This window comes from Vicugna pacos, chromosome X, assembly GCF_048564905.1.
Source record: "Vicugna pacos chromosome X, VicPac4, whole genome shotgun sequence".
NCBI lineage: Eukaryota > Metazoa > Chordata > Mammalia > Artiodactyla > Camelidae > Vicugna > Vicugna pacos.
In genome coordinates this window covers 105,737,038-105,747,923 of record NC_133023.1, presented here as the reverse complement: position 1 = coordinate 105,747,923, position 10,886 = coordinate 105,737,038, and the positions used below count along the sequence as shown (strand labels likewise).

The following is a 10,886-nucleotide window of genomic DNA, read 5'->3' as shown; positions in this document are numbered from 1 at the left end:
CAAAAAAAAGAAAAATTGAAAACACAGTGAAATAGCAGTAGATACCTAGTAGAATAGCTGAAATAAAAAGGCTGTTGGCAAGAATGCAGAGCTCCTTGAACTCTTCACACGTTGCTAGTGAGAATATAAACTGCTCCAACTACCTTGGAAAAATATTTGGCAGTACTTACTAAAACTAAGTACACATATACTTATGATGACTCAGCAATTCCAATCCTAAGTGTATTTCCAAGAGCAATGAGTTTATATATATACCAAAAGGCATATACAAGAATGTTCATTAACAGCTTTCTTCATAATAGCTTCCAAACTAGCAAACACCCCAAGTGTACATCTATAGTAGAATTGATAAGAAGTTGTTACATTCAATACAATGCAATTCTACACAGCAATAAAAAAATTGGACTGCTTCTACCCAAAGAAATACAGATAAATCTCACAGACAAAATGATGAGCAAAAGAAACCAGATATAAAAGAGTACATTTTACCTGCTTCCATTGAAATGAAGTGCGAGAACCAGCAAAATTAATCTGGAACCTTCTAAGTGCTGGAAATGTTTTATATCTTGATTTGTGTGGTGGTTACCTAGGTGTATAAATATGTAAAAATTCATTGAACTCTACACTGAAAATTTGTGTGCTTCACTATACGTAAAAGTATAACAATATAAAATTAAATTAAAAGACATGTACAAAAATCTTTATAGAAGAATTTTTCATAGTTTTTCCAAATCAGAAACAACCCAAAAGTCCATCAGTAGTAGAACAAACAAATAAATTGTGGTATACTCATACTGTAGAGTATTACATAAAAAATGGGGGGAAAAAAACAAACTCCTGATACACACAAAAACTTGAATGAATCTCAAAGGCATAACGTTGAGCAAAAGAAGCCAGACTTTAATATATGATTCAGCAATTCCGCTCCCAGATAAATATCCAAGAGGATTGAAATCAGGGGCTCAAATACTTGTAAATCAATGTTCATAGCAGCCAGAAAAGTGGAAACAGCCCAAATGTCCATCAATGGATGAATGGACTAACACAATGTGATGTATCCATCCAATGAAATCTTATTCAGCCATAAAAAGAATGAAGTAGTGATACCTGCTTTAACATGGATGAACCCTGAAGACATTCTGTTCAATGAAAGAAACCAGACACAAAATGACAAATGATATATATCATTTATATCTAGGTATCGAGAATAGGCAAATTCGTAGAGACAGAAAGTAGAATAGAAATTAATAGGGCAGGAGGAAGGGGGAATAGAGACTTATTATTTAATGGCTACAGAAGTTTGGCTTTTTTTTAGTAGAGGCACTGGGGATTGAGCCCAGGACTTCTTGCTTGCGAAGCATGCACTCTACCACTAAGCTATACCCACCTCCCACAGATTTTATATTTGTGATGTTGAAGTTCTGGATGAATAGTGGTGATGATTGCACAACATTGTGAATGTACTTAATGCCACTAGATTGCACACTTAAAATAGTTGAAATGGTAAATTTTATGTTATGTATATTTTATCACTATTTTTAAAAAGAAGCTGGATATAAAAATATATACTGCATTCTTCCATTTTATGAAGTTCCAGAACAGGTAAAATTAATGTATGGTGCTAGAGATCAGGATAGTGGTTGCCTTTGGATAGTGTATTGACTAGAAGGATGCAAAAGGGAGCTTTCTGGAGGGTCAGAGTGGTAATTACACAGACGTACACCTATGTAAAAAATTGTCAAACTTTCGCTTTTCAGTAAATACATTATATTTCCATTTAAAAAGAAAAAAAAAAGAGTAGAAACTGGGGGAAACTGCTGTTAAAAGTTGCTTGTATTTCTTTATCCCTTGACTGTGGAGATGTGTTTATGAGGCTTCTTGACTTTGGGAGTGGAGAGAGGCAGGATAAGGGAAGGAAGACAGGAGGTGTGCAGGCAGGAATGACAGTCACAGCATGCAGACAAGACAAGTGGCTAAAGTGGAAAAAATGCCAATAGTTTTTTTTTTTTTTCCTCTCTCCCATCACCTCTCCGAACCCTGCACCCAGTCTGGAGCATTGCAACACAGCATCCTTAGTTTGAACACTTGCAATCTTACCCAAAGCAAAGCTCCTTGGGCGAGGGCAGAGAGGGAGAACAAGGAAGACAAGGGGAGGGGGTGGTGACTGTAAAGCAGTTTGTGAGCACATGAGTAAGCATCCTTGTCGCGTGTCCAGGAATACTTGGCAGAAATGTTGCACAGGGAATCAGCAGTCACTCTGCTGGGGCTTGAACCACTGTAATTTGGGCATCAACACTTAAGATGACCTCCGTTTATACTCACAGTCGGGTTAAAGCGGGATAGAACCACTACATACGCATAACTCTGTGAGTCTGTGTATATGTGCATGTTTTAAGTGTATACGTTTTCTTATCCAAATTGATATGCTGCCATATATTAATTTGAATCTACTTTTTAAAAAGTTTTTCTTAATTTTGGAGGTTTGGGGGGAGGGGGGGTAATTAGGGTTTTATTTATTTACTTATTTTTTGGCAGAGGTACTAGGGATTGAACCCAGGACCTTGTGCATACTAAGCATGTGCTCTACCACTGAGCCATACCCTCCCCCTGAACCACTTTTATTTTTATGTAGCAGTATAGTTGGGGCATTTCCACCTGTCCTCTTGCTTCCCACTCTTGTGCTTCCCCCTACTGATCATGGGCTCTGTTTCTTAATCCTAGGAGCCTCTGGAGTTGTGACATTACAGGGGCCCGGCTTCACTCCTTCCATGGGGGTAAAAGAAGATCTGTTTTCGGAAACTGTGGCAGGCAGGGTCCAGAATTCCAAGAGCAGGCAGGTCAGGTCATCCACTGTCACCGCACTAGTGAGAACACGCCAGCCACACCCAGGGAGCCCTCCTCTGCCCCTACCCCACCCTGACCTGGCCAGTTTACTAAGCAACACAGCTGAGGAGAGAGGGGTCATGTGATATGCCCTGGGGTATAGCAGGGAGGGTACTTGCATCCAAGTCTCTTGATCCCTCAAGGTGAATGCTTTTCTACTACCCCCCAACTCTCCCACAGGTAAGTCTGGCAGAGGAAGCAAATTTATCCACAGATCACACACCAAAGCCACAAAAACACTTTTATTTAATTGCTATCACAAATACAGTATTGAATTAAGGCAGTATAATACATTTCCACTTACCCTGACAAGCTTTTGTACAGTAAACTTTGCTTTAACTGTCAATTTGAATCAATAATTGAAATTTTTATTAAACAACGTTTTCTTGAATTCTAGAGAAAAATAATTTTCTGGGCTGCCAAGTGTGCTGATACAAGACATCTACAACAGAATACTGTTGATTGTGGAACCTCAGCCAAGTGTAGTGGGCTTGGCTGGTGCTGACAAGCCCTCCTCCCCCCTCCCTCCCCAGCTAGGAGGCTCCGAGGGACAGAGTAGGAGAGAAAGGCTTTTGGAGAAGCATTCCACTTTACAAGTCCACGGCAGTACTCCATTCCCTCTTGGCTACCAGTTTTTACTTCAAATTCCCTCTTGAATGAAAAAGAAAAATGCAAAAACTGATTGTGTAAAAACATCAGGCTGTGTAAAAAAAAATCTGAGGTAAAGAGTAGTTGTGAATTATAATATTAAAAGCATGACTGATTAATCATAGCAATCATAAATTTGGGTTTGGGAAGAAACTAGTTTATGGATGGATGTGTTTTTCTGGAACTAAATGAAAGAAAATCCTGGCAAATACTAGAAAAAAAGTAAGTAACTACAAAGAAGGTAAAAACATCTCATCATTTGCATTCCTGTTTAACTATAAAAATCAGTACCGATGTTTGACTTTTCACAAAATAGAAACAATTCAGTGCGGTGCGGCCATATCTTTCCTTTTGCCATTTGATCTCATAGGCATAACTATTTATTTTATTAAGAGCTTATCAAGTTGTGTTCTTCAGATATGGGTCATACTTTGTTTCTGGAATTTAGAAAAGAAACTGTTTCAAGTACTTGTACTTCATCGCAATTGCCTTTCGGACTGCCATAAAAGTACAATGAAGAGTTAGACACGCGTAAAGCTCTGCGGGCACATTCACAGAAGGCACACCTTTACCATTGCGCATGCGCTCCTCCCCCACCCCGCGAGGGATGGGAGAAGAAAGCAGAAACAAGGAGGAAATGAGGAGAGGCAAGAGAGGGCAACAGGGAAGTGGGAAAAAAAATCAAAGTCTGCAAGTTCAAGGATCACTGTGGGCTCACAGTCAACCACAGGAGGAAAGGGAGGCTCAGAACAACAGAAGTCAAACTTCAGGGAAGTTTTGTGTCTAAAATAGCAAGCACGCACACACTCACACATTTTCAGATTTCATTATGTAAAGGAGTATGCCTGAAAGGTGCGTGTAGCTCACACAGTGTCTGCGAGTCAGTGTCTGCATGTGTCTGTCTGTGTGTAGATGCACTATGGGGTCTCCCTTTGCATTACATATGCTAGACAAACCCACTGCTTGCCTACCCCTAAGAGCATTTTTCACACGGCCATGTCATCAGAATCAGCTTCAACATCAATAACTACAACCTCATGGTAATCATTGGTGGCAGTGGTGACCACAGTGGAGTCAAGGGGGGCAGCAGCAGTGGCAGGCTCCAACAGGCTGGCAGCAGGCTCAGAGGACTCACTGGCAGGGCTGGAAGCAGGCTCAGAGAGGTCAGTGACATCACACTCTAGGTGGCCAGCAGCAGTGGTCTCAGGGTGGCAGGAGGCAGTGAGCTCAGGATGGTCAGCAGCGGTGGGCTCAGGCTGACCAGCGATGACAGGCTCAGGGTGGCTGGTGGCAACAGGCTCAAGAGAGTCAGCAGTGGCAGGCTCAGGGTGGGTGGTACCAGGCTTGGTGTGACCAGTGGTGGGTTTAGGGTGGCTGATGGCAGGGCTGAAGGCAGCTTTGGAATGGCTGCCAGTGACAGGCTTAGGGTGGCTGGAGGAAGGCTTGAAATGGACAGAATCAGCCTTGAAATGGACAGAGGCAGGCTTAAAATGGACAGAGTCAGCCTTGAAATGGACAGAGGCAGGTTTAGGGTAGACAGTGGCAGACTTGGGGTGACCAGAGGCAGACTTGGAATGGCCAGAAGCAGGCTTGGAGTGGCTAAAGACAGACTTGTGGTGACCAGAGGCAGATTTGCGGTGGGCAGAGGCAGACCTGGAGTGGCCAGAGGCCAGCTTGGGGTGGCCAGACGCTAGCTTGGGGTGGTCAGAGGCACGTTCAGGTTGGCCAGCTGCAGCATCACCAGGTAGTGGAACATTCCGGACGTTCATTGGCACTTCCTCCACAGCAGGACTGGCACGGGCATGGTCTTGTTCGCGGGCTTGGTCGCGGGCTTGGTCACGGGCACGGGCACGGGCACGAGCGAGGGCACGGGCCTCCCGCATCTCACGAACGTCAGTGATGAGGCTGGAGAGGAACAGGATAGGATGCCGCATAGCATGGAAGATGGTCCAGTATTCTCTTCGGAAATTCTCATTGAGGAGCCCGTAGATCACAGCGTTGAGGCAGCTGTTGAAGTAGGCTATGAAGTAGGCTGCAAGATAAAGCCAGTTGGGGATCTTGCCTGCCATCTCCTTTGGACTGACAGCCACCAAGACAGTGAGCACGTTAATAGGGCACCAGCACACTGCAAAGAGGAGGAAGATCACAAACATGGTTAGAAAATTGCGAACCTCAGCAAGCTGGTTGTTGGGATTTTGCCCAGCCGGGTCACGGGCTGCCAGCACTTTGGTCCAGATCCTCACGTAGCAGAAACCCACGATGAGCAGAGGGAGGACAAAGTGGATGCAGACGATGGTCACAGCAAAGATGGGGTTGTTCACATAGTTGAAGATGCAGGTGTAGGTGCGAGGATCATACTCTATGGTACCAATGTACATGTTGGGCAGGACAGCCAGGAGGGTCATGATCCAGGTGACGACCAGGTAAACGCAGGTATTGCGCACACTGAAGATCCGCTCGTACTGGAGGCTGTGACAAATGTAGCAATAACGGTTGATGGCGATTGCCACAATATTGAAGATAGAACCGACCACACTCAGCCCTGTGATGAATCCAACCATCTGGCACTGTAACTGACTCAGATCCCAGCCCCCAATAGCCATGGCATGCAGCATCAGAGGATAGGGGTAGATGGCCACCAGCATGTCGGCCACGGAGAGGCTAACCACGAAGATGTTGCCTGAAAAACATATCAAAGAGGGGGAGGGGGAAAGACAGAGAAGAATAAATAGTTATGTTTGGAAATTTACAAATTTAAGCTGGAGGAAAAGGCCAGCTGGAGTTGTGACTATTTGGAATTCTAGAATTCTTTTAAAGAAATACAGTTGTGTTTTGATTTTTATTTACAAGCATGTCCTAAGTGATTCTGATGCACAAGCAGCTTTGGGGGACCTGTACTTTGACCACCGTTTTTTCCTTTCAAACAATGTCATCTCTGCGTTGGGAAAGAAGTGAAGTGATGTCAGAAAGCAGCAAGCACAAAAACCTGCTGAGGAGCCCTTCACAGGGACCGACGACGTGTGTGCGGCCACCATTTTAAACAAAAACAAAATGCAAACTTTTTCGGGGTGGGGGGGTAGAGGCGAGCTAGATGAAGCTGTCGGTAGGAAACAGTCTGGAAGGTAGGGACTGCAGTAAGGGGGCAGATCTGAGGAAAGTCAGGAAAACTCCATCTTCCCCTGCCCCGAAAACAAAATAATAAATTAGTCCTCTGCCCTCTCTCACTTACCATTGCATTTATACGCAAACATGTCTAAAGAGAAATGCCCGAGCAAGGGCACTAGAGGCCATAGTTTTGTTAAATGGGGTTTCCCCGTGGGGTCATACAATAATCTAAGACCTAACCAAGTAAATACTTACCATTTCCGAGGTAACCTAAGAGTAAAAACTGAGGGGGAGGGGAGAGGGAACCCTGTAAAACTGAGTCTTAGAAATAGTGAGGAAGGAGGGGAAAAAATCAGGAAAACCTCTGCAAGGATTGACGTAAGTGCCTGCTTCATGCGGGTCCCCACGCAGAGCCGCGCATCGGCATGTTCACAGCCTTGCCATGGGCTCCCGGCCCCCGGCCCAGGGCTTTACTGGAGCCTGCGGGCTAAACAAGAAAGTGCAGGGGGCGGGCTGCCCCCACTCCTATGTTGTAGGGCGGCGGTAGGATCGTTTTTTATAAACTTGTAAGGCCGAGTGCAGGCGCAGAGCCCTCTTTCTCTGGAAACACCTCGTTGCTAATTAGCATTGGTTTGGCAAAATATTACATGTCATCTTGGCCTGGGAGAAAACGAGCACTTTTAAAAACGGAAAAGGAATGGCTCCTTCTACCTCCATCCAGAGCGTTGCCAAGTCGCGGCCTCAGCTCTTTCTACCCAAGAGGTTCTTTCTAGGGTTTTCCCTCAAAGTAATGCAGTCGGAGTAGAAAAGCGGGAAAGGGGGAGGGGGGGGCAAGGCCTTCAAAACAAAACCACAGCAACCATAAACACCTTTATTTGAATTATACAAGGAAAAGGAGAACTAGAAAAGGAAAGGAAAGGAAACGGGCTTTGCAGGTGCCCCTTCGGGTGGACTCCGGAGTCGGGCACCTTAGGACCACACTGCTGGAGAGAAGGCAAGGTCCAACTGTGCGGCCCCAGGTCTCCAGGGGACCGCGGAGATATCAGACACACCCATCAGTTTAAAAGAAAACTTTTGATGACTGCGCGTCCATCAGTGCATTTAGAAATTTGTGTGGTGTTTGTGATTTCTCGTCTGAGCAAAATAATCCTCCAGAGACTGGCTGCCTCCTCTCCCCCGCACCCCGCCCGCCGGGGTCCTGTGGGTGCCCGATCCCCTAAGACCCCGCCCCCTCTCTCTCCTCTGCCCTCTGGCCCCAGGCCACCGGGATTTTGGCGGCGGAGACCCTAGGCGCCGCCCCCTCCCTCCCCGGGCCTGAGCTGGGAGTTTGGGCCCCTTCGCCCCTCCCCCCACCCCCTCCGGAGCCCTCTCCCGCCCATACTGCAAACGCAGCCCGCCGCCCTGCCGCGTCTGCCGCCCGCGCCCCAGACACGGGTCGCAGCGCCCGGCATCCTCGCGCACTCTCCCCCAGGCCCTCTGGCAGCCGGCCCCGCTCCCCTTGGCACTGGCAGGCTGCAAGGGGAGTCTCGCTCGCCGCCACTCCCCGTCCCGGCTTTGCAGTCTCTGCGCCCCCGCCATCCCCTCCCTCTGCGCTCTCCCGCAGCCGTCCCGCGATCTTCACGGATTCTGCGCTCTTCTATCCCCTCGGGGCGCCGAGCTCCCGAACCTTTCCGCCGCCCCGTCCCGCGACCCCCCGGTACCCCGCTTACGGACTTCGGGATCTCCGCCGCCGCCGTCGCTGCCACCGCCTGCTGCGCGCAGCCGGCCGCTCGCCTCTCTCCGCCGCGCGCCCTGGGACGGACGGGCGGGCGGAGCTCGGCTCCACGTTCAGGCGTGGGGATCTGCGCTCCGCCGCCCGGGAGCTGCCCGGGAGCCGCTGTGGAGCCACAGGGCTGCGGCGCGCGGGGGCTCGGTCGGGCTTGGGCGCGGCCGCCGCGCTGCGCTCCACCAAGCGCCGCCTCCGCCGCCTGAACTTAACTTTACCGGAGCGGGTCGCAACCCTGCTGCTCCCTCCGCGTCAATTCCTCCCGCGCTGCCTCGGCGCGGCCACCTCTGCAGCATCCGGCTCGGCGTGCTGTCCCCGGGCGGCCACCGGACTCTCCGCTTGGGTGCCGGCTCCCGCTGCATCAGGTCCCCGACAGGGCCGGGCTCGGCGGTCTGCCGCGCACCGCGGGGACCCGGGATTTGCCTGGAGAAGCTCTAAGTTTATGGGGCCCCAGCAAAACATCACCACTCGGGTTCACAGGGAATTGGGGAGCAAGGACGTTCAGTTTGAAGGCCCGTCCACGGGTTCCCTATTCCAGGCTCCCAAACTAACGCCCTAGGGGTTGGAAGTGGTTGCACGCTGGGTAGGGAGCAGGAAGAGAGGCTTACCGGAATTTCGGAGCTTCTTGTTCTTCGACACAGCCAAAATGACCATGGAGTTGCCAATCAGGTCTACGACGATGGTGATGACCATTGCGCAGAACATAAAGATGATTAGAGCGGGTGGGTAGTCTGGCTGCGGCAGCTTACAGCCAATACAGCCATATGGGGTAGGAACGGCTAGAGTAGGAGGCCCCATCTTGCTGCAGGAGACCGTTAGGTTCTCCCAGCTGGGCCCGGACAGCAAACACCTGCTCTGTAGCCAGGAGCTTCGGGAAAGCGGCCACCTCTCCGAGAGTCAGAGAGCAAGTGACAGCATTCCCGCCCCGCTCCGATGAGCTTTTAAAGCCTCAAGAGGCGGCTAGCCCCACCCAAAGCCCCTCCCCCCGACCAATCAGAGCTTCCCTGACCACCCCCGCTTTGATCTCCATCTCCTCTTGGACAAATCCACATCGAGGTGTCGTCTTGCTTCCGACTGCCTTGTATGTGCTTCCCCTCTAGCCGCTCCCCCTCCCACCACCGTCCCTCAGGTACCTTGCTTCGTGACCAGCTCAGAATCCACCTCCCCCTCACCAGCCACTGCTCATCCGTTTCTAGCAAGTTCTCCCTCCCACTCCTACACAAGCAAACGTTGTTGTTTGCAAAGTAGAGCCATGGGGTTTCCTCTTTGGGTCCAGTGCCAACCCAAGCCAGTCTGAAGCCCCCAGGAGAGTGTGAGGGGTGGCCAGTGGCCCCTTGAACCATAGATATTTGCCCTTGCGATCTCCTTAAGAGGGTCATCCCATCCCAGGGCCCTTGCAAGTTCAGTGCCTTCTGTACTCTGCGGGGAGCAGGAGATAGCTGCCTGGGGGCGGGGGGCTTCCATCCCTGGTCTGGGCCCCCGTTCTGTAGGGAGCTTATCCCCACTCCGGTGCATGGCAGGAGTTGTTTGGCTCCCATAGCAGCAGCAGCGGGTGGCTGTCTCCGTGAGGAGATGTCTCCTACACCAGGCCCCGGGAACAGGGATCCAGTCTGTACTCTGGGAGTGAGGGGAGTTAGCTGGTGGCCGCTTGCCCCCAACTTTGGGGCAAGCGAGAGTGAGAGCTCATCGGCTTCCCCTCTGCTGGGCACCCTGACTGCAGGGGCTTAGAGGCTGCTCTGGGGAAAAGTAAAACTGGTGGGGGGTGAGGGGACCTTCTCTTGGGCTGTCGGTCCTCAAAGAAACCCGGGGCGAGCCGCTCCGATTCTCGTCCTCTCTCGAGGTGCTCCGCACGCTTTACAGTGTGGCGCGGGACGCTGGGGTAAACTCAGGGAGCTGTGCCGGAGCAGCGCGACAGGCGCGGAGATGCCGAGCTGCGCAGCTTAGAAGCCAAGGGCAAAACAGCAGCCCCTGCCCCAGGCATAATTCATCTCAACCCATCTCCCTTGCCTTCTCTTGTCAGGGTCTTATTTCGACCTCAGCTGGGTCGGGCCGCCCCATTGCCCCTCGGATCTCCCTCCCCAGGCGATACGGTTCCCTGCGGTGCGCCCAGGCTCTTGGAGAGCACAGGCCACGGGAAATCCGAAAGGTTCGGGCTAAAAGGACAACATCAGGATACCCGCTCCCTCAAAGACCTTGGTCACGGGGGTGGGTATTTTGCCGGCTACTAAAAGTTGTGACTGTTGTTGAGAAGCCTCCCAGAAAATTTCAGCAAACACCTAGAAATTTGTCCCAGACTAGCCTTCCTGCTGCAGTGGGGGAGAGGGGGTTGGACTGTCCCGGAGCGCCACCGTCTGGACACTGCCTCCCTCTTGCCCCACGGAGAGGGGGGCGGACACGGGGAGAGGGGATGGAGGCGGGTTCGGCGAGGGACTTCAACATTCAGGGACCTTTAACGGAAAGATAGATATGGCTGAAAATCAAGATT

The 10,886-nt window shown here is 50.3% G+C and overlaps 1 protein-coding gene across 1 annotated transcript; it reads right to left on the bottom strand.

The window, feature by feature from the left end:
- Nucleotides 1-4,517: 4,517 nt before the first annotated feature.
- Nucleotides 4,518-9,199, bottom strand: GPR50 (G protein-coupled receptor 50). The gene is made up of 2 exons (XM_006216200.3): nt 9,010-9,199; nt 4,518-6,211 (listed from the first exon to the last, which is right to left on the bottom strand). Exons 1-2 carry the CDS (start codon nt 9,197-9,199, stop codon nt 4,518-4,520), a joined length of 1,884 nt encoding a protein of 627 aa, XP_006216262.1.
- Nucleotides 9,200-10,886: the final 1,687 nt, after the last annotated feature.

Bases quoted from the DNA above. Each gene is read 5' to 3' on its own strand.
- GPR50 (XM_006216200.3), bottom strand. From the start codon at position 9,199: ATGGGGCCTCCTACTCTAGCCGTTCCTACCCCATATGGCTGTATTGGC. The intron at 6,212-9,009 runs GTAAGCCTCTCT...TATGTTTTTCAG, and splicing joins CAAGAAGCTCCGAAATTCCG to GCAACATCTTCGTGGTTAGC.